The sequence below is a fragment of the Hylobates moloch genome, unplaced genomic scaffold (genome assembly GCF_009828535.3).
Source record: "Hylobates moloch isolate HMO894 unplaced genomic scaffold, HMol_V3 SCAFFOLD_9, whole genome shotgun sequence".
Taxonomy (NCBI): Eukaryota; Metazoa; Chordata; class Mammalia; order Primates; family Hylobatidae; genus Hylobates; species Hylobates moloch.
In genome coordinates this window covers 11,679,255-11,703,001 of record NW_026652284.1, presented here as the reverse complement: position 1 = coordinate 11,703,001, position 23,747 = coordinate 11,679,255, and the positions used below count along the sequence as shown (strand labels likewise).

Here is a 23,747-nt window from a genome sequence, read left to right as displayed (position 1 = left end):
GGGAGGCAGAGGCAGGAGGATCACTTGAGGTCAGGAGTTCAAGAGCAGCCTGGCCAACATGATGAAACCCCATCTCTACTAAAAATAGAAAAACTAGCTGGGCATGGTGGCAGGCGTCTATAATTCCAGCTATTTGGAAGGCAGAGGCAAAAGAATCGCTTGAACCCAGGAGGCAGAGGTTGCAGTGGGCCACGATCGCACCACTGCACTATAGCCTGGGCGATAGGGCAAGACTCTGTCTCAAAAAAATAAAATAAAAATAATGAAAACCTCTAGTCGTTTAATTTTACCAAAAGAACATGTACACTGGGTCTAAAAATGCTTTGTTTGGAGGAATCCAACCACCACCACCACTTGAACCAGCTCTTCGCATGAATCTTAGTGTCACTAATGGATGATGATCAGACGCTGTATGCCTCCTGCCTCAATGCAACAGGAAGCACTCAGCAGCCCCTCTGGCGTGTTCTTACCAAGCTGAACTGAATCTGATGGGGTCTCTAGAGCTAACATCCACTTGTTAAAATAGAGGATAAAAGAAGTCAAACAGTCAAACAAGAAAACACAAACCTAAAATGTGGGACACTCTACAAGGCACTAACCCAGTTTCTATAACAAGTTAATAGGTGGTGGGGTTGGAGGGGGACAGATATACTATAATTAAAACAGATTTAAAAGACATGACAGCAAATGTAACATGGAACCTTACCCAGATCCTGATTCAAAAAAATTCATGCATCAGTCTGGGCACAGTGGCTCATGCCTATAATCCCAGCACTTTGGGAGGCCAAGGCAGGCTGATCACTTGAGGCCAGGAGTTCGAGACCAGCCTGGTCAACATGGTGAAACCCCGTCTCCACTAAAAACACAAAGGTTAGCAGGGTGTGGTGGCACACGCCTGTAGTCCCAGCTACTCGGGGGACTGAGGCAGAATAGCTCGAACCCAGGAGGCAGAGGCTGCAGTGAGCCAAGATCACACCATTGCACTCCAGCCTGGGAAACTGAGCAAGACTCCTTCGAAAAGAAAAAAGGAAAGGAAAGGAAAGGGGAGGGGAGGGGGGAAGGGGAGGGGAGGGGAGGGAAGGGAAAAGGGAAGAGAAAGGGAAAAGGGAAGGGAAAGGGAAAAGGGAAGGAGGAAGGAAGGAAGGAAGAAATTCATGCATCATTTTATTTAATTCTCCTTATTTTGTAAATGAGAAAACTTTGGCTTACAAAAGCACAGTATTCTACTGAATTATAGAGACCAACAGAATAGAAAGATTCCTCTACAATCCACCAATAAAAGGGCATTTTTGAGACAATCAGAGAATCTGATTTCGGACTGGTGTTAGAACATACCAAGGAATTCTTGTTAGTTGGACGTGACAATGCATTGTGGTATGTCCATTGCTTTTTTAGAAATAAATATTGAAGTATGTAGAGAGAAAATGATATATCTGGAATTTGCTTTAAAATACTTCAGCAGGCCGAGCGTGGTGGCCCACTCCTGTAATCCCAGCACTTTGGGAGACTGAGGCAGGCGGATCACTTGAGGTCAGGAGTTTAAGACCAGCCTGGCCAACATGATGAAACTCCTTCTCTACTACAACTACAAAATTAGGCATGGTGGCGCGCATCTGTAATCCCAGCTACTCGGGAGACTGAGGCAGAAGAATCGCTTGAACCCAGCAGGCAGAGGTTGCAGTGAGCCAAGATCATGCCTCTGCACTCCAGCCTGGGCAACAGAGCGAGACTCCATCTCAAAATAAATAAGTAAATAAATACATAAAATAAAATACTTCAGCAAAGAAAAAAAGGCATAAAGTAAATGTGATGAATTATAGGACTGGGCAAATGGGGGTTCATTATACTGTTTCTCTGTGATGTATCTGAATTTTTTCACAATAAAAATGTTTTTCAAAAATTCTTATTTTAAAAAATGCATTGTTGAGGGACACTTATCCAGTCCTGTTCCCTTGTAGAACCTGCCACATCAATCGAGGAAAAGCCCTCTGGGAGCACTGCATATTCAACACCAAAGAGTTCCTGACACAGACCATCACAGGCACTGCAAGAATAAAGTTCCAGGTACAGACACATGAAGCCCAAAGGAATGGCTAACGCCTCTCCATGTTCCATCCACCTTGCTAAACCAAAGGTACCAGAGGCCTCGGAGTACTGCAAAGTCATTCATTCACCAGACACTGAACAAGAAGGGTAAGCTGGTCCTTTCCCATCTCTCCCCTGAGATGTCTTCCATTTCTAGAGGAATGAAGCCTACTATCAGCTAGGGAAATAAGAAAATGGCAACAGGATAAAATGTGATTCTCCTCCCTGACTTCTCCCCAGCAGTAAGTGCAAGTCCACACATGCTAAGACATGTGGATGAAGAACATCCTTGAGGCACACAAATGTTACCAGCCACAGCCGGGGTTCCAGGGCTCTGGATGAGTGCTAGTGACAGCAGGCCTATGTGCCCTCAAATGGGCTATTCAGGTTAACTGCTTTCACATCCTGCTGGTCTATCATACAGAGCAGAATAGCCTTAAACTCAAATGCTGTCTTTTTCATGGTTTTTTTTTCTTAATACTTACAGTATGAGTATCAAGAACAAGTTATAAGTATGGTAATCCATGTAATATAAAAATAATAATGGCTTCCATTCATTAAATCCTTATTGTGTGCCACACACTGTGTGGAGGGTCTTACAACAACCTTATGATGGGGGCACCACTGAACATCCTCAGTTACTCATGAAAACATTAAGGGCAAAAGAGGCTAAGTGGTTTGCTCCAGGCCACATAGCTATATGGGTACAGTGAAAGTACCAGGACTCAAACTCAGGCAGTCCAACTTTTGAGACCATTCTTAACAGTTACGCTGTTGCCCTCAATGAAAGCAAATAATGTTCTGAAAGAATGGGGAGACAGAAACAAAAGCCACACTTTAAAGTTGCTATTACAGATTACACACTTTGCTAGGTACCTTCCACACATCACCTCATTTAGTCATCTTAGATGATGGAAGATGAGGAAACTATGGTTCAGAGAAGCAAAGTAACTCCACTGAATTATAGAGCTCAAAGGAAAGGCAAGATTCTTAAACCACTTACTTTCCCTGCCTCCAGATGGGATTTACAGTAAAACCTTTCCCAAAATATTCACGTCTACCTTTTATAGCAAACACCTAGAAGACTAGATAGCTCCCCTGCCAACAAGAGATATTTTCCAAAGTAAATGTAAAATGCTTGTATTTAAATCAGCAAGCCCAAATCCACTTTTAGAGCTTAAGGGAGCCAAAGGGAACTGAGGATACCTTGAGATCCAGTTTGGTGTTCACTGGATCCTGAAGTCCAGACTCCATGGAGGCATGTGGTTCCGACTTCACGTTGTGTAGAATGCCCTCAGGGGGCAGCCTCATCGCGTGGTTGTCTGCAGTGGAGCCGATTCCAAAAAAGTCTAATATCACAACCCAGGTTTGCAGTGTGATCAGCACATCCAAGCAATTAAAATCAACATCAATGCTCCGGTTAACTCGATTGTAACTGGAAGAGAATTCTGGATGTTTCTTATCTACCAAGAATATGTTGATGTGGACTAAGGAATCATCAAATTTACTCTTTCCAACAAGTATCTTGGGCTCATCCGCTGTCGGAGAAGGAGGTGGGGTCAAGGGATAGTCCTTGTCTTGGACTTCCTTTTGCTTTTTCCGGGATGCAGAGGTGGGCCTTTGATACAACTGGAAGACGTTAGGAGCTTCTTCCATGTGGGAGGGGAGAGACCGAGGCATATCGGGATATTCCACATTGGACACTGAGGGGCAAGACTGAGAAAGGTATTCTTTTTGTGCTAAACTAGATGGCTTAGGGGCTCCTCGAGACACCATCAAGTTCTTATATTTAGAATCTGGATTCTTCTCCAGTAAGTCCTCCATCAGCAGAGAACGCAGGGCAATCTGAATAGATAAAGTCTGGGGATGGTCTTTACTGAATTCCACCTCAAAGTCCTGAAACTTTAAGCTCACAAGACCTTGGGCCCCCAAAGTCAGATCTCCACTTAGCTGAACCTGAAGCTCTGATATACAAAAGGTGGCTTGAATCTGAGTAAAGGATTTGACTTCCTTCACTGACAATGACTTCTGAGAGGTGTTAGAAAGGCTGGAGTGGCTGAACAATCCATTCTCCTTCCTTTCAGCAGAAGATTCTCCACAGGTACTGAGGGGAGGCAGAGGAGAATCAGGGCAAGGGGAGGAGGTAGCACTGGTTGGATACTTATTCAGATCTTCACTGTACACGAGATTGTCCAGGGTTTGTAAAACCTGCTCATATACATGCTTTGCTAACACCACCTGTATTGAAAAGAGAAAAATTCAGTTACTCTACTACTATTATTAAATGCACATAGATGTAATGCCCATAAATGTCTACAGTTGCTACATGATTTCTACATGAGGCTGTAAGTTAGCTGATAGCAAAGACTATCTCTTTTCATTTCTTTTCTGTCCTTACCTCTTTTTGCCCCACTTCTATTCACAAAGCCCTCCCTCAGCACCCTATACAATAATCTACATACAATAAGAGTTCAATAAGTACTGTGGATTATGCCTGAATCAACAAAGTCACTTTTTCTGACCCCACAAAAATGAATGCAGAAACTGAAGAGTGTTGACAAAAGTCTGGCGTGGATACACCACAGGATTGAGAAACAAGGTTCATGGTTCTAAAACTGGCTGATCATCACCAGTTAGTGTAACGGCCAATGTTTAGTACTGGTAGTACTTTTTAGATAAAAATGATGATGATCCATGATTAGTTATGTTTCCTTTCTCCTTTGCTTCATTTTTAATTACAATTTCTTATTAAAAATATTTTCAGCCAGGCACAGTGGCTCACGTCTGTAATCCCAGCCCTTTGAGAGGCCGAGGCAGGCGGATTGTGTGAGCCCAGGAGTTCAAGAGCAGCTTGGGCTACATGGTGAAACTCTGTCTCCACAAAAAATACAAAATTAGCAGAGTGTGGTGGCACAGGCCTGTAGTCCCAGCTACTTAGGAGGCAGAGGTGGGAGGACCGCTTGAGCCCAGGAGGTGCAGGACACAGTGAGCTGAGATCATGCCACTGCACTCCAGCCTGGGCCACAGAGCAAGACCCTGTCTCAAAAAAAAAAAAAAAAAAAAATTTTTTTCAGGCAAGTTTTTTATTTAATGAAGGGCAATTTTTAACAGAAGAATTCCAACCAATAGATACAGAAATAATTATGGAATTAGAAAAAGTGACCATTTTGTAACCTCTAATTAAATAATGTGTGCCATCGAAGTTCATTAGTGGAATAAACCATTATGTGAATGACTGACAGGGAATTTTGCAATGGAGAAATCAAGGTTCTTGCCACCTAAATACAATTACCCACTTTAACATCAATAAGAGAGAAAAAAGACATGATTATGTGCCGCCTCATATAAGGTAATATGAAGCATACGGCACCACCTATCTGAAGTCTACGCCCCAACTCCCTTGCCAAAAAAGAAACCTGAATCCAGTCAAACCTATAGAACTAAACCTGTTCTATAGATTTTACAGGAAATATGCGGGAGAACAAGTTAAGTGGCACACGAACAGCCAAATCCAGAAAGTGGGACGTTCTACAGGACAACTGACTTAATTCCACAACAAAATATGACATGGGGGGACAAAAAAGAGAGGGAAACTAGATGAATAGAGACCTACACAATGTATCACCCAAATGCAATGCTTCTAATTGTCTGTATCCTGATTCCAACAAACCCAAAACAAAGACATTTTTGAGATGATCCAAAATATTTCTGAAATCTGAAAATCGATTAAAATTTAGATAGTATCAAAAAATGCTCATTAATTTTGTAAGGCATGAAATACCACTGTGGTTATGTAAGAAGAAGCACCTAGTTTTTGGAAACACACTCTAAATACATAGGGGTGATAATGGCATGACATCTGGGATTTACCTTAAAATATTTCACCAAAAAAAAAAAAAAAAAAACAGGTAAAACAAATGTGGCAAAATCTTCATAAGTGGAATCAGAGTGATGGGCACATAAAGCTCATTAGACTATTCCACTTTTGTATAGGTTTACATTCTTTCATAATCAACTTTTTAAAAAATTAAATTATTAAAATTACTAATCAATTATTAACGAATTCAAATAATTATATTAAACAATTATTTTTAAAGAAAGAATTATCTAAAATAACGTTTTTAAGATTTTCATCAAACCAACAGTTAAGTCAATGGTAACCATAAGAATAAGTCAACATAGGCCGGGCGTGGTGGCACACACCTGTAATCCCAGCACTCTGGGGGGCCGAGGCAGGAGGATCACTTGAAGCAAGGAGTTCAAGACCAGCCTGGACAACATGGTGAAACCCCGTCTCTACTAAAAATACAAAAATTAGCCAGCATGGTGGCGAATGCCTGTAATCACAGCTAGCTGGGAGGCTGAAGCAGGAGAACTGCTTGAATCTGGGAGGCAGAGGTTGCAACGAGCCAAGATCACGCCACTGGCACTTGAGCCTGAGACTCCGTCTCAAAAAACAAAGTAAGTCAACATAATCCAATAGAATTTATATCACATGCTAGATTTAAGGTGAAAAATTTGTCCTGGTAGCTACCACTGATGGGGCAAAGGCTTAGTCTGAGAGGGGAAAGCTTTGGAGTAGTTCTCTCAGGGGTCCCAGAGACCCCGGGAGGAACCACGAATACCAAAAGGCAGGCCCACTCCATAAACAGCACTCCTGGGTTACTCCAGAGCAGCTGCCAGACACAGACCAACTACTGCTGTGCCAGATACAGACCACAGACCGTCCTAAGAGCCTGCCTGTCATTGCTGTTTTATAATGTACTGCTCTTTTCTCTTGTCCCTGTGAAATCAGGGAAAATGACACTTTTGAAGGAAAAAAAAGAAAAGGTGTATACATACACGCATGCCCATAAAAAAAGAAATCCCTATCCTGGCCCATTTCATTTCAGAGAGGGCAGGACTAATTCTCTGTTGAAAGGATCTGTCCACAGCTCAGAGGATCACAATGTTTCATAGGCTGGGTTCAGTATGTCTAAGTGTGACAAGAATGATATTCTCCTGGGAAAGGAGACTCTGACTCTGTAAGCAATCATTTCCCCATTGCTGAATGTCAATGGAATGAAGAATCTGCCGTCTTCCTCTAGATAACCCACCCCTCCTCCATATGAAAAAGGCTGACAAGACGGATTCTCCATGACAAAAGGATTCCACAATTATTGGAACAAGGTTTCAACAATGGTATTATGCATGGGTGATAGATCTTTGAAAATATATTTTCCTTCCAACATGTAATATACATAAATATATGTCATATTTATAGAGTATTAATATAAACATATGACTTCAACTGCCCTGACATGAATTTACCTGAACTGGATTGACAAATTTTCCTTCAATCTTCATGATGCTAGAAGTTCCCAGGTCATCTGGGCTAACAGAAAAAGTCAATTCAGATTCTCTCTCTATAGGGATCTTCTCCAGTTTAAACTGAATGGTGGTGTTGTTCAGGATGTGAAAAGCTGGCATAAAAGAGACGAAATGATACACCATAAACCTTAATATTTACTTCATTACTGCTGATTAAACGCAGAATATACAAAATACAGCCCATGAGTTACACTTAGACCTGGAGGGCAGGTTAGCCTGGCACCTGGGGTCTATGATTGAGAGCAAACCTTGACAGCTATCCTGAAGCCAAAACTCATAGTAAGCTGAGGTACAAGATACATTTACACAAAAAAAGAAACAATATTTTCATCACATGCTCCACTTAGTAGCTTCAAAATATGATGTGGCGAACATTATTGCAGTCCAGAGACTACATTATGCTTCTCTGAGCCACCCAAGCTGGCATTTTCCAAACCAAATTATTCATCCTTACCTAGCTTTCAGATACAGATGTATCCCTCTTATTAGGCCTAAATCAGAATCTAGGACAATACAAGTTCTAAGTAAACAACTTTTATCCAAGCAGAGAAAGCAATCTTTTGATAAGTATAAAAACAAATCCGTGAATTAACATCTAATAACCACAGAAGGGTAAGTTCTCAAAGGCATTAATTTCGTCACCAATGAATAAAGCCGTGCTCTAGGGCTTACCTGATCTCTGCATGCCAAGACCAACAGATTGGACTGTTTGGTTTTAGCTGATCAGATCCAGAATACAAACATAAGCTTTTATTCTTAGAACCCTGGACCAACCCATTATAGAAGAAGATGGCAGAATATTAAAGAAGATAATATCCACAAACTATTTACATCAACCCCTTGAGGTATCTTGGGCTAAAATATTTAACTAGGAAGGATCTACAGCTTGGGAACAGAAAATCAGATATATTTGACCAAATTAAACAATACTTTAACAACATCCATCCACTGAAGCATCTCTGTAAATGAGCACTCATCCAATTTCAAACTGGAACACTTTAAAAAAATAAATTCCTGCCCGGGTGCGGTTGGTCACACCTGTAATCCCAACACTTTGGGAGGCCAAGGCAGGCAGATCACCTGAGGTCACGAGTTCGAGACCAGCCTGGCCAACATGGTGAAACCCTGTCTCTACTAAAAATACAAAAATTAGCCAGGCGTGGTGGCGGGCGCCTGTAATCCCAGCTACTTGGGAGGCTGAGCCAGGAGAATCACCTGAACCCAGGAGGTAGAGGTTGCAGTGAGCTGAGACTACACCACTGCATTCCAGCCTGGGCAACAAGAGCAAAACTCCGTCTCAAAAAACCAAAAAAATAAAGTAAGTAAATTCCTGTTTTGTCAAATATGACATTCAATGGAAAAGGGTGAAAACATGCCAACCTACTACAAGGCATTCTATTAAAACTCTTTGATTTCTTAAATATTAACTGAGGATTATTCTAAAAGAAAAGGATTTTGTTGTTGCTGTTTTAAGCAAAGGACTCTGTGAGCTGGGTTTTCAATCATTAAACAAAATGGAACAAAAGACTGATGCTCCTCACCTTGACCTCTATGCAAAGATTCAAAGAAATCATGTCGTGTGAAATGAGCTTCCTCCTGACTGTTGGCACTGCCAGACCCAGAAGGTGGGCAAAACGTCCGGCTTCCTTCAGACCCAACAGCTTCTCTACCTGCCAACTGGGTGCAATTCAAAGAATACAGTTTAATGTCCTTGATTTCCACCTGCAGACGGTCACTTCTGGATTCATCATCTCCCGCCACAAAATTCTGGATGAATATCTGTCCCAAGTGTCCCACTAACAACTCAGGACTCCCCGGCTTCCGAGGGATAGAAACAACTGGTGATTCAATGTTTATGTTCAAGATTAGCTTTACAGTGTCCAAATGAGACGAAGCTAGGTCAAACCCATATATTTCATTTTCCTCTAAGATAAAGGGTTCCCGAGTCTTCCTTGGAGTTTCAAAGAGCGATACCATCTCGCTATACTCGGCAGTCTTGGTAGCTAGTACTGTGGTGACTTTGGTGGCTGCGCTTTTCAGCATACTTCGAAAATTTTCTTCCAGTTCATCCATGGATAACGTCAACTCCTTCAAAAACTTAGCAGAGTGGTTATAATGTAAAGAAGCCATCTTCAGGTTGAGAAAACACTCCTGTTTAGATCTCTCAACAAACGTGAAACTCAAAGCTTCAGTGAGGGCTGCATCTTCCATTCTGACAAACACAGATTCAAAGTAGCCAATATCACTGATGATATTTTCATAGCCTACAGAATTCCCAATGCTGACAACATACTGGTTTTTAACATTATCTTGTGTCAAATCCATAAGCTGTAAACAGCCGAGAGAACCATTCATGTCAAACGTGCTACCCATTGAGACATTAACTTTGGTGCCACCTATACTTGCAGTTGCAATTTTTCTGCCATATTTCTCTCCATTTGCCATGCCCACTGTCCGAAGAAGCAGTAAGTTAAGCCTATGGATTTCCACTGCAACCTCAGTGTTTTGTTCATATGTAGACTGGTAAGTTCCTTGTTCTCTGAAGCTTCTTTCAAAATCAGTCATCAAAGGTTGAGGACTTAAATCATCTTTTTCCTTGGGAAAGGATTTTTGAAGAAAACCAATTAGCTCCACAATCGTCTCTGGATTGAGGATAATATCTAAATTATTCACCTGTAGGGAAATCACCTGAAGAGTACTGTCTAAATTCATCGATGGGCACTCTGAACTCACAAACTGATATTCCAACTTAATAAGGGACTCTTGCTCTTTGGTAAGAATTTTGTCAAGTGAAACACTAGTAGCTGATCGGTCGTTCAGTGCAGCTCCGTCAGTTAAGTGGGCCACATTCGGTCCAGAGACAGGAGACTGGGCCCTGCTATCCCGAAGGCTTCCCGTTGGAATATCAAAGCTCAAGTTCTTATGTGAAGCCATCAAAAGGTCAAAATCAGCACCATATGTCTGCATGGTATCCACCAGGAGTAAACCATGAACAGTTAGGGAGACTTCAGCATCATAAGGCCTCTTCACAAAGTGAGCATTGGTACCAAACACCTTGAGCACAGAAATGTACCGGCCATTGCTCTCAACACCAAGCTGCATACAGTTCACTTTAAATTCTGCCAGGAGGAGCTGCGACTCCACCAGAACCTCACGGGTATGCTGCTCCAACATCACAATGCTCTGGGTTAAATTCATTACGGAGTCTTGCAAACTTCCCCGCTGCTCCTCCTGGGGAAAAATCTTTTCTTTAATCTGAGTGTCAGAAGTTTTCATTTCTGGGGTGGTGAGGAGAGCAAAGCAATTCTTTAGTGCAGATATTTTATCTTCATTAATGTGGATTTTTAAGTCTGGCAAGTTGCCTGAGAGCACGGCTCCTGGATATTTGGGATCTGAAGTATAAATCAATCGACGCTCTAACTGTAGGTGAACGTTGAACTTCTCTACCACATGTGTTGGTCCCACGTCAATATCCTGGACATGCTTCCAATTGTCTTTCACTCGTCCAACCATGATCTGGAGGTCCATAAATGACAGCGAGTACCTCTCATACATCTTTGTGCTCATTAGATGTGCTTGAAGCTGTTCTTCACTGAATTCAACTCCAGAAAAGGGAGGTGTTTTCTCTCCATTGCTGCTGCTTGACTCGGGAGGTGGGGTGTTAGGAGGTGTGGCCAGGGGGGTCTTATATTCATCATCACTAAACTGGGTCTCTTCAGATGCTGACCCATCCCTACTTTTCCTCCTGGAGTTATCTGCAGATGAAAAAGAGAAGATTCAAATATATGTCTGCTATTGCCCTCCTCTTTCCCTTAATTAATAATTATGAAAGGTAGAGAATCAACCAACCCCAGTTTGTTTAAGAAAACTGAGGAAAACTCTAAGCATAATATCTTTGTTTACCATTTTCTAAGTGTGAATTTACCTATAAATTTGGAAATTAAAACACAAATATAAAAAAGCATGGCCATGGAAAAAGCTGGAGGCCCCCTGACATGAGCGCCACCTGCTGACCCAATGCTGCCTCCCCACTTCTCCCCTGCCTTGCCATGGGCGTGAGCTGCTTTCACCAACCCTTTCTTACGTCCCTCTCTAGAGTCTTTTATTTCTTTTCCTTTTTCTGTGTGTTCATTTGTTTCCCCCACTGGAATGTTCTTTTATTTCAGGTGAAGTCTCACTCTGCCACCCAGGCTGGAGTGCAGTGGCGTGATCTTGGCTCACTACAACCTCCACCTCCCATGTTCAAGAGATTCTCCTGCCTCAGCCTCCCGGGCAGCTGGGATTACATGTGCCCGCCACCATGCCTGGCTAATTTTTGTACTTTTAGTAGACAAAGGGTTTCACCATGTTGGCCAGGCTAGTCTCGAACTCCTGACCTCATGTAATCCACCCACCTCAGACTCCCAAAGTGCTGGGGATTACAGGCGTGAGCCACCACGGCCCAGCATCCACTGGGATGTTGAGAGAAGAGAGGTCTCATCTTTCTTGGTCAACACAGTCTTCCTAGTGCCGAGGTAGTGCTTGGTGAGAAGTAACTGATCAATATGCAATTGTGTGGCCCCAGAGTCCACACTCAGCCCCTCTGTCTCCAGCTGAGCAGCGCCAAGACAACTCTAAAAATACACCACTGGGGCTGGGCACAGTGGCTCACACCTGCAATCCCAGCACTTTGGGAGACTAAGACAGGCAGATTGCTTGAGGTTAGGAGTTCGAGACCTGCCTGGCCAACATGGCTAAACCCCATCTCTACTAAAAATACAAAAATTGGCCGGGTGCAGTGGCTCACACCTGTAATCCCAGCACTTTGGGTCGCCAAGATGGGTAGATCACTTGAGGTCAGGAGTTCAAAACCAGCCTGGCCAACATGGCGAAACCCTGTCTCTACTAAAACCCGTCTCTACTAAAAATACAAAAAATTAGCCAGGCGAGGTGGCGGGCGCCTGTAGTCCCAGCTACTTAGGAGGCTGAGGCAAGAGAATGGCGTGAACCCCAGGGGGCGGAGCCTGCAGTGAGCCGAGATCGTGCCACTGCACTCCAGCCTGGGTGATAGCAAGACTCCATCTCAAAAAAATAAAAAATAAAAATAAATTGGCCAGGTGCGGTGGCTCACGCCTATAATCCCAGCACTTTGGGAGGCCAAGGCGGGCAGATCACCTGAGGTCAGGAGTTGAGACCAGACTGGCCAAGTGGAGAAACCCCATCCCTACTAAAGATACAAAAATTAGCCAGGCATAGTGGTGGGCGCCTGTAATTCCAGCTACTCAGGAGGCTGAGGCAGGAGAATTGCTTGAACCCAGGAGGCAGAGGTTGCAGTGACCTGAGATGGCGCCACCGCACTCCAGCCTGGGTGACAGAGTGAGACTCCGTCTCAAAATAACAAACAAACAAAAACAATTTGGTACTTCCTCAAAATATTAAAACATGGAGTTACCACATGGCTCAGCAACTCCACTTCTAGGTATATAGAGAATTAAAAATATATGTCTACATTGCAGAAATGAGGGTGTATAAAAAAGAAAAAAAAAATTTAAAAGAAAAAGAAAATATATGTTTATACAAAAACCTGTACGTGAATGCTCACAGCAGCAATATGCCTAATAGCAAAAGAGTGGAAGCAACTCAAATGGCCATGAACAAATGAAAGGATAAACAAAACGCGGAACTGCCACACAATGGACTATTCTTCTGCCATACGAAGGAAGGAAATATCAGTATATATTACAACACAGAAGAACCTTGAAAACGTCATGCTAAATGAAACAGCCAGACATAAAAGGCCACACATGGCATTATTCCATCATATGAAATGTTCAGAACAGACAAATCCAGAGACAGAAAGATTAGTGGTTGCCAAAAAAAAAAAAAAAAAAGATTAGTGGTTGCCAGGGGATGGGGAGCGGGAAGGTGAATTGGTGTTTAATGGGTACACACAGAGTTTCAGTCGGGAAGATGCGAAAGTCCTCCCGATATTAAATAGCAGTGAGAACTGCACAATTCTATCCACATACCAAAAACAACTGAACTATACATTTAAAACTTAAAATTATCTCAATAAAGCTATTATTTTAAAAGTAACAAGTGAACCCTCAGGTCTTAAAATGTTATGTAAACATTTTATTAAGCTTTACTTAGATAATCATAGATAGGTCGATCTACCAAGATATGTTTTCATTATTTCACTATTTAAAAAGTTACAGGTGAACCTTGAAGCTTAAAAATGTTACATAAACATTTTATTAAGCTTTACTTAGATAATCATAGATAGATAATCCATCTACCAAGACAGGTTTTCATTATTTCTCACTCACACTATACCTTGGGTGTTCGTCAAAAGCATTCTTCCTAGATCCACAACAACTAACACAGGATTCTTGAATTTGAAATCATCAGGAAATATCACCTGAGGGGCAGAAATATCCAGTCGCACGGTCCATCGTTTACTCTCCTCCTGTACAAATAAAACAGTCATTAACCATAACTGCTGAAACCCAACAGCTTTATCCGTGGTGCTCAAGCATTTCCGGAAGCTGCAGCTAGGGTTATGGAGTGACTCAGTGGTCTACTGTATTGCAGTAAAAAGTCTAAGACAAAAGTAGATGTAAATGCTTGAGGATCTGAGAAATTACCACAGGTAAACACCTGAACAGGGGAGAAAAAAAATAGCAAATAACTAAATAGGGGGAGAGTCTGTACTTTAGAAAGATTTTGTTTCTAATTTACAGGGTTTAATACTTTAAAGGATTATAGAAATTTCAGAATTCAAATAAACATAGAATTCTAAACATTTTTACTTATTCAGGCGCATTGGTAACCATGAACTTCCATGCCAAAATATCTTAGTGAGAAACATAAGCTTTGACATGTGAAATATAAATAACACACCAATTAATGATTTGTTCATTGCTCTTCCCTCCAACCAAAATCAGCCTCAACTGTACGTATGTGGCAAAAGCTAATTTACATTACCAAAAAGAAACCTCTTTCGTTTACAAGAATACTAATTGTCATACTTTATGTAGAAACATACACACACACACACACCAAAACAAAAAACAGGACTAATTCTCCATCCCATACTACACACCCCATTTTACTTGGATCATTTCTGCTTCTCTGACACCTATAACTTACTCTGCACTGTCCAAAAGCCACACTTTTTCTCACTGTGCCACCTGCTGCTGTATTGTAGCAGTGCACCTCCATGTCACCCAAGAAACTGTGCCTTACTGGACTATTTTGATTTGAGACAAGGTCTCATTCTGTCGCCCAGGCTAGAGTGCAGATCATAGCTCACCGCACCCTCCAATTCCTGGGCTCAAGCAATCCTCCCGCCTCTGCCTCCCCAGTAGCTGGGATTACAGGGACCTACCACCATGCCCAGCTAATTCTTGTATTTTTAGTAGAGACGGCGGTTTCACCATGTTGGCCAGGCTGGTCTCGAACTCCTAACCTCAAGTGATCTGCCCACCTCAGCCTCCTAAAGTGCTGGGATTACAGGTGTGAGCCATAGCACCCAGCACAAAGATGAGTCTTGAAAGTAACCTCATCCTGGTCCAAGGAGACACAGAATCTAGTCACAGTCATTCATTTTATTAGCTAAACCCTGACTATAAAAGACATAGATTTTATTCTATGCTAGCTGATAAGGATTTAATATTTTCAGCTTACTCAGTCCGCATAATTGATATAAGTAAGCCTATCTATAGTAGGTAGTGACTTGATGGAAAGAATTCCTGCCCCTTCCCCAATCCCCAAAGAGGGTTTATGGATGCCCACTTACAATGAAATCACCCACTAGCAAACGATCAAGAGTCTGCCGGATTTCTGCCTTGGTCTGCATCTTCAGCTTGTTATATTGTCTTCGGGCAGCTTCAGCCACTCTCAGCTCAAGTTCAGACTGATAACCAAAACCTGCAAGATTGGAAATAGACAGGAGAGTCAGGATTTTCACACGGCTGAGTGAGTCAGAATTTTCACACGGCTGGGTGAACAAAAGTGCTACATCGACTCTCACCAAGAATTTCCATCAAAGCTTAAAAAAAAAAAAAAAATCAGGCTGGGTATGGTGGCTCACACTCGTAATCCCAGCACTTTGGGAGGCCGAGGCAGGAGGATCACCTGAGCCCAGGAGACTAAGGCTGCAATAAGCCATGATCGCGCCGCTGCACTCTAGCCTGGGGTGACAGAGCAAGACTCTGTCTCAAGAAAAAAAAAAAAAATCAGTAACAACAGTTTCTTACTCCAGTATGACCTGGCATAACACAGGGTAACAGGAATAAGACAAAAATGGGTAAGTGGACAGCCATGGGGGAGAGGAGGCAAGCGAGAGAAGTGTACCTAAGTTACTAGAATTTCTTAAGCCATTTTCTGAAAGATTCCAAACTACTATATTTCAAAATTCTTAAAAAGCACTGAAAGAGAAAATGGAATTTCAAAGGAAATGCCTTCTGTATTGTTTTCTTTTCCTTCTTCTTCTTCTTTAAGACAAAGTCTCGCTCTGTCTCCTAGGCTGGAGTGCAGTAGCATGATCTTGGCTCACTGCACCCTCTGCCTCCCAGTTTCAAGTGATTCTCCTGCCTCAGCCTCCCGAGTAGCTGGGATTACAGGTGCACACCACCACACCCAGCTAATTTTTGTATTTTTAGTAGAGATAGGATTTCACCATGTTGGCTAGGCTGGCCTTGAACTCCTGACCTCTAGTGATCCACCTGCCTCAGCCTCCCAAAGTGCTGAGATTACAGGTGTGAATCACCACACCCAGCCTTTCTATATTCTTTCTTTTTAAGACAGGGTCTTGCTGTGTTACCCAGGCTGAAGTGCAGTGGTGTAATCATAGCTCACTGCAGCCTCGAACTCCCAGCCTCAAGCAATCCTTCTGCCTCAGCCTCCCAAGTAGCTGGGGCTACAGGCACACATCACCATGCCTGATTAATTTAATTTTATTTTTATTCTTAGTAGAGATGAGGTCTCACTATGTTGCCTAGGCTAGTCTCAAACTCCTGGGCTCAAGGAATCTCCCAGCCTCAACTCTGAAAGTTCTAGAATTACAGGTATGAGCCATTGTGCCTGGCCACCTTCTGTATTCTATCAGTGACAGAGCAATGAAGTCATGGCATTTATGGCTACTGTTTATCTGAAAAGACCAAAAAACTAGTCCAAAAACTAAAACAGCTTCATTGTAATAAAGGGGAAAGGGACATTTAGGAAAATACTATTATTTTACAAATCTCCCGGTCCATAAAAGTAATTTTTCTGCACCTACTGTTTCAAATCTTTTTGGGGAACAAAGGGAGGCATAAATAAATCAATGATGACGTTTACAACTTTGCAGTATTTAATGCTGCACAAAGGAGGTCAAAGAGACCACTGATCCTGTCATCTAGAAGGAAATTCTTGAACATTCCTCCTCAGTTCACTGGTCTAAAATATCCTGGGTAGCCAAGGAAACCACTGTCCTAGTGAAATGAAAAGTATGGAGATCATCGCTTTTCAGTTCCAAGATGCAGATTTCCAGTTACAATTCTGGCTGAAAATACAGCCGTGGTTAAATCAATATCATTAAACTACTTTATGCCTGTAGTACTTTCATCTATTTTTATAAGAATGTTTTGTAATTGAGAAACCTAAAAAAGATGATGAACTCCCCCACCCCATACTATTTTATTGCCTTTCAATTACTCTTGGTAATAATTTAAGATAGGTACCGATTCAAAGGTAGTGGCTTTCAAAAAGCACAGCTGCTATTCTTTGGTGCCATTATTCAGAATGACAATATGAAATAAAAATGGAAAAAAAAACAGAAATGAAAAGCATGAAAAAAAATACATGCTAAATGGAGGCAAACAAAGAGAAAATATTCAAGGATATAGATTTCTCTTGGAAAAGACTGTCCACAAACATCTACCCTGATTTAGTAACAGGACAGGGCAACCCTATTGACTCACTCTGCAGGCCTTTTTTGTCACTATCAGAGCATCTGAATAACCCTTGTCCAGAACACCAGAAATAACAATAAAGATGTTTTTCAAAAGGAACATAAGATCAAACAAACAAAAAAGTTAACCTGAGGTATGAACCTTTCCCTTGTAGAAAAAGTCTGCTACTTTTTTAATGGCCTGCGGATTGTATATGATGTTCAAGGGCCTTGTGCTGACATCGAGCCGCCTCTCAAAGTGGCTGTGCGCCGGATTTCTCTCATACAGCATCTCAAAAACTGGGTCATCTGGGTCTGCAGCTAAAGGAAAGAATCGGAATAAGAACATGGAACAAAGCAAAAACAATAACCTTATTATTAATAGACCTGTGAGGAATTCTGGAAAAACAGAGATTTTCTAAATTATTTTTCAATTAGTTCACATTTATGCCTGTCTTTAAAATAGAAAGCCTAATCAGGATTGACTGTTTAATTTTCCACAAGAATTATGTAGAGTGGCCTGTTGTATTAGCTCCCATATCATGGAAACCAAGGACCTGAAGGCCCTGCAAGGTTGCCCAGTTAGCCCCAAGTTCGCAGCTCCACTGAGAGAGGACCAGGCTGTCTCCAAGTCAAACCCTGGTGCACACGGCAAACCACTGTGCACAAAACAGAAAACATTCCCTCTTTTACTACTGATCAAAGACTACTGATCTGGTTTTTGCTGGAAAGCCCCCCAAAAAGAATTTTTAAATTATTTAAATAAAAAAAAAAAAAAAAAAAGGTCAGGCATGGTGGCTCACACTTGTAATCCCAGCACTTTGGGAGGCCAAGGAGGGTGGGTGGCTTGAGCTCAGGAGTTCAAGACCAGCCTGGACAACATGGCAAAACCCCATCTCTACTAAATATACCAAAATTGTCCGGACATGGTGGCACACACCAGTAATCCTGGCTAGGGCAGTTCGAGAATCACTCGAACCCAAGAGGCAGAGGTTGCAGTGAGCCAAGATCACGCCACTGCACTCCAGCCTGGGCGACACAGCAAGGCCCTGTCTCAAAGAAAAATTAATTTTAAAAACTTAAAAATTTTTAAAAAACAACATATGACAAATTACCTGGGTAATGATCACTTCTGTCTGCAGATGCAGTTTGTAGACCAAAAGATTGTGAGACTCTGCCAACTTCTTTTTGCTATTAAACAAACACACAAAAATGCATAAACGTCAGGGTGAGAGGGGACAATTCACTAAACAAACCCATCTTACCCTTTAGCAACACACTCCCTTAGCACAATCAAATCAAAACTCACTTTACCTCAGATTGAGTACTTGCAGAATTGTTTCATTTTCTGCCCTTTTTCCAATCTAGTAAGACCACATCTTTTCCTTTGTACTGACAATATGCTACTTTGCACTCAGCACATTTAATGAACAGTTGCTAAATGAAAATTAAACATGTCTAACTTTTCAAACTTTAAGTCTGCCTTCCCACCCTCTCCACAACCTTCCCCCAACCAAAACAAAACTATGGACAGAATAAGGGGTTAACTATTCAACCATTTGGACAGTTTGTTGCCAACTTAAGATCAAAGATCTTATCGTTAATAATGTATATTATATTTTAAAAATTACATACATATAGAAAACTTGAGACGTTTCTGTTTGGGGCCCTGGCAAGACGAGATTTCACGTCAGTGACTAAGGGTCAGAAGGCATGAAAATGACTGTCAGATACAGAGGAAACCCAAATATTGACTTTGAAATGCAGAAAATAGTGATCTTATAGAATTTTCTTCCAAATCGGAGCAAAATATACTATGGTGGCTACAATACAGGAGTGCAAGAAGGCACAGCCATACATCTCACCAACATTTTCTCTTTAACAAATTCAAGAAACTTCTCTAATCCCAGCCCATCAGTCTCAAGATGATCAAATGTCAGGTATCATTTGCCTAAAACAGACTACAATTTACCAACACTTTAGATACATTAACTATCCAACTGTTGTACATACTGGATTAGGGAAGACTAGAAGAGGAAACATAGTTCCTTCTGTAGCCAGGTCTCGAAGAAACAGTCCACCCAACCGGACTGAAAGCAACGAGGAATTTCTTCGAGGAAGAGACTCTGCTAGAAGTTTTACATCTATAAAAGATAAATAAAATAGTTGATATAATGCTTATGAGAGCCCAACAAACGTGTTTTTAAAAGTATTAGATATTCTGTTTTATAGAGGATTATTAGAGATGATGAACTATTTTTTCCTTGAAATTAAACAAACAAAAAAACCCCATCTATCTACACGCACATATTGGAGATATTGCAGGTTTGGTTCCAGACCACTGCAATAAAGTTAGGATCACGATAAAGTGAGTCACACAATGTTTTGGTTTCCCAGTGCATAGAAAAGTGATGTTGACACTATACAGTAGTGTACTGAGTGCAACAGCATTATGCCTGAAACTGCAATATAGATACCTTAATTTTAAAATATTTTATTGCTAGAAAGTGCTAACAATCATGTGAATCTTCAGCGCATTGTAATCTTTTTGCTGGTGGAAGGTCTTGCCTACATGTTGATGCCTGCTGACTGATCAGGGTGTGGTTGCTGAAGTGTTGGGGTGACCGTGGTGATTTCTCAAAATAAGACAACAATGAAGTTTGCTGCATCAACTGACTCTTCCTTTCACAGAAGATTTCTCTGTAGCAGGTGATGCTGTTTGATAAAGCATGTATTTAACCACAGTAGAATTTCTTTCAAAACCACAGTCAATCCTCTCAAACCCTGCCATTAGCAACTAAGTTTATTTAGTATCCTAAAAACTTTGTTGTCGTTTCCTTTTTTAATTTTGTTTTCTTTTTTGAGACAAGGTCTCGCTTTGTCACCCAGGCTGGAGTGCAGTGGTAAAATCATAGCACACTGTAACTTCAAAGTCCTGGCCTGGGCTCAAGGGATCCTCCTTAGTCTCCCAAGTAGCTAGGACTACAGGTGCATGTCACCATGACCAACTAATTTTTTTTTTTTTTTTAGTAGAGATAGGGTCTTGCTATGTTGCCCAGGCTAGTTGTGAACTCCTGGCCTGAAATGATCCTCCTGCCTTGGCCTCCCAAAGTGCTGGGATTACAGGTGTGAGCCACCACGCCCAGCCTTTGGTTGTCATTTCAACAGTGTTCACTGTATCTTCACCAAGAGTAGATTCCATCTCAAGAAACCACCTTCTTTGCTCATCTGTAAGAAATAACTCTTCATCCATTCAAGTTTGATCATGAGATTCCAGCAATTTAGTCACATCTTCAGGTTCCACTTCTAATTCTAGTTCTCTTGCTATTTATCCTACATTTGTAGTTACTTCCTCCACTTAAGTCTTGAACCCCTCGAAGTCACCCAAGAGGGTTGATTTCTTCCAAACTCCTGTTAATGTTGATATTTTGACCTCCTTCCATGAATTACAAATGTTCTTCATGGCATCTAAAATGGTGAAACTTTTCCCGAAGCTTTCCTATATACTTTACCCAGGTCCATCAGAGGAATCACTATTTATGGCAGCTACAGCCTATGAAATGTATTTCTTAAATAATAAAAGTTGAGGTTGGTGGTGGTGACTCACACCTGTAATCCCAGCACTTTGGGGGCTGAAGCAGGAGGATCGTTTGAGGCCAGGAGTTTGAGACCACCCTGGCCAACAAAGTGAGAGCTCATCTCTGAACAAATTAAGTAATTAATTAAATTAAAGAAACAAACTTGAAAGTTGAAATTACTCCTGGATCCATGGGCTGCAGAATGGATGTTGTGTTAGCAGGCATGAAAACAACACTAATTTCTTTATATTTCTCCCAGCAGAGCTCTTGAGTGACTGGATGCATTATCCACGAGCAGTAATATTTTGAAAGGAATCTTTTTTTCTGAGCAGTAGATCTCAATAGTGGCCTTAAAATCTTCAGTAAACCATGCTGTAAACAGATGTGCTGTCATCATCCAAGCTTTGTTGCTCCATTGATAGAACACAAGCAGAGGAGATTAAGCATAATTCTTAAGGGCCCTGGGATTTTCAGAAAGGTAAATTGGCAACTTAAAGTCACCAGCTGCACTGGCCCCTAACAAGAGAGTCGGCCTGTCCTTTGAAGCTTTGAAGCCAGGCATTGACTTCTCCTCTCTAGCTATGAAAAGTCCTAGATGGCATCTTCTTCCAATAGAAGGCCTTTTCATCTACAATGAAAATCTATCATTTAGCATAGCAAGGATCTTAGCTGGATCTTCTGGATAACTTGCTGCAGCTTCCCCATCAGCACTGGCTGCTTCACCTTGCATTTTTATGTTATGGAGATGGCTTCTTTCCTTCAAACTCATGAACCAACCTCTGCTAGCTTCAAACTTTTCTTCTGCAGTTTCCTCACCTCTTTCAGCCTTCCCAGAACTGAAATGAGTTAAGGCCTTGCTGTGCATTAGGCTTTGGCTTAAGGAAGGCTGTGGCTGCTTTGATCTTCTATCCAGACAATTCAAACTTTCTCCATTGCAGCAGTAAGGCTGTTTTGCTTTCTGATCATTCATGTGTTCGCTGAAGTAGCACTTTTATTAATAATTTCCTTCCAGAACTTTTCCTTTGCAATCACAACTTGGCTAACTGTTTGGCACAAGTGGCCTAGCTTTTGGCCTATCTCAGCTTTCAACATGTCTTCCTCACTAAGCTTAATCACGTTTAGCTTTTGATTTAAAGTGAGAGACATGTGACTCTTCCTTTCACCTGAACATTTAGAAGCCATTGTAGGGTTATTAGCCCAATTTCAACATTGTGTCTCAGGTAATAGGGAGGCCCCAGGAGAGGAAAAGAGACAAGGAAATGGTCAGTCGGTGGAACAGTTGGAACATACACAATATTGACTAAGTTACCATCTTCTATGGGCATGGTTCATAGCACTCCAAAACAAATACAATAATAACATTACAAATCGGTGATTACAGATCACCATAACAGACAGAATAATAATGGAAAAGTTTGAAATATTGGACAAATTACCAAAATGTAACAGAGACACAAAGTGGGCACATGCTGTTGGAAAAATGGCACCTATAGACTTGCTCATTTTTAAATCTTCAATTTGTAAAAAATGCAGTGTCTATGAAGTGCAATAAGGCAAAGTGCAATAAAATGAAGTGTGCCTGTATCTATCTGCTATCTAAACATACAAACATCATTAGAAGTTTCCTAGCAGAATGAATTTTAAATAGTGCCTTTTCAATTCAGTTCAAGTAATCTGCTAGTTAATACTAAGTTTATGACAGCTCAATTTTCTACATTATGAAGTCAAACAAACTGGCTTTTTAAAAAAGTCATTTGTCCTTCTTCAACTACTCAGGAATCTCAAATAAGCTGCTGTTTTATGGACTGAAATAAAAATATTTGTGAGATGTCCAAACCAACATCTGCATATTTATTTATACACCTTTAATTCAAAGTCACAAAAAGAAGGCAAATACTGTCAAGTCAATCCTCATTATTCACAGATTCCATATTTGCACATTTGTTCACTCGCTAAAATTTGTAACCCCAAAATTAATCCTCATGGCACTCTGTCATTCAGACACTCACAGAGCAGAAAAAAATTCAAGCCGCCTGATACGCACATTCCCACCTGAGTTCAAACAAGGCAACGCTCTGCCTCCTCGTTTCAGCTCTCACACTGTGAACAAGCATCCCTCCCATGGTCTTCTATTTGGAGCCATGTTTTTCATGCTTCTGTGCTTTTTGTTTGCGTTTTCAATGTTTAAAACAAGCCCCTAGTGCTAAAACGCTGTCTAGTGGTCCTGAGTGCAAGAAGACTGTGATGTGCATTACAAAAAAAATATGAGTATTAGAGAAACTTCATTCAGGCATGAGGCAGAGTGCTATAGGCCATGAGTTCAATGTTAATAAATCAATAACACAATGCTCCTCAACTTAGGATGGAGTTATGATAAACCCACCATTAGTTGAAAATATCATAAGTCAGCTGGGCGCAATGGCTCAGGCCTATAATCCTGGCACTTTGGGAACCCGAGGAGGATGGATTGCTTGAGGTCAGGAGTTCAAAACCAGCCTGGCCAACATGGCAATACCTTGTCTCCACTAAAAATACAAAAATTAGCTGGGCATGGTGGCGCGCGCCTGTAGTCCCAGCTACTCAAGAGGCTGAGGCAGGAAAATCACTTGAACCCAAGAGGCAGAGGTTGCAGTGAGCCAAGATCATGCCACTGCACTCCAGCCTAGGTGACAGAGCAAGACTCTGTCTCAAAAAAAAAGAAGGAAAGAAGGAAGGAAGGAAGGAAGGAAGGAAGGAAGGAAGGAAGGAAGGAAGGAAGGAAGGAAGGAAGGAAGGAAAGAAAGAAAGAAAGAAAGAAAGAA

The 23,747-nt window shown here is 41.5% G+C and overlaps 1 protein-coding gene across 8 annotated transcripts in view; it reads right to left on the bottom strand.

Moving 5' to 3' along the window:
• VPS13D (vacuolar protein sorting 13 homolog D) overlaps positions 1-23,747 on the bottom strand; it is a 284,007-nt gene that overhangs the window by 227,390 nt on the left and 32,870 nt on the right. For all 8 annotated transcript variants that reach the window (XM_032758968.2, XM_032758969.2, XM_032758970.2 and 5 more), the window contains 8 exons: positions 19,382-19,512; positions 18,484-18,559; positions 17,519-17,689; positions 15,236-15,366; positions 13,771-13,903; positions 8,997-11,210; positions 7,396-7,547; positions 3,292-4,323 (listed from right to left, as the gene is read on the bottom strand). In XM_032758968.2, the coding sequence (XP_032614859.1) occupies positions 3,292-4,323; positions 7,396-7,547; positions 8,997-11,210; positions 13,771-13,903; positions 15,236-15,366; positions 17,519-17,689; positions 18,484-18,559; positions 19,382-19,512 (4,040 nt within the window). The remainder of the gene's footprint in view (positions 1-3,291; positions 4,324-7,395; positions 7,548-8,996; positions 11,211-13,770; positions 13,904-15,235; positions 15,367-17,518; positions 17,690-18,483; positions 18,560-19,381; positions 19,513-23,747) is intronic.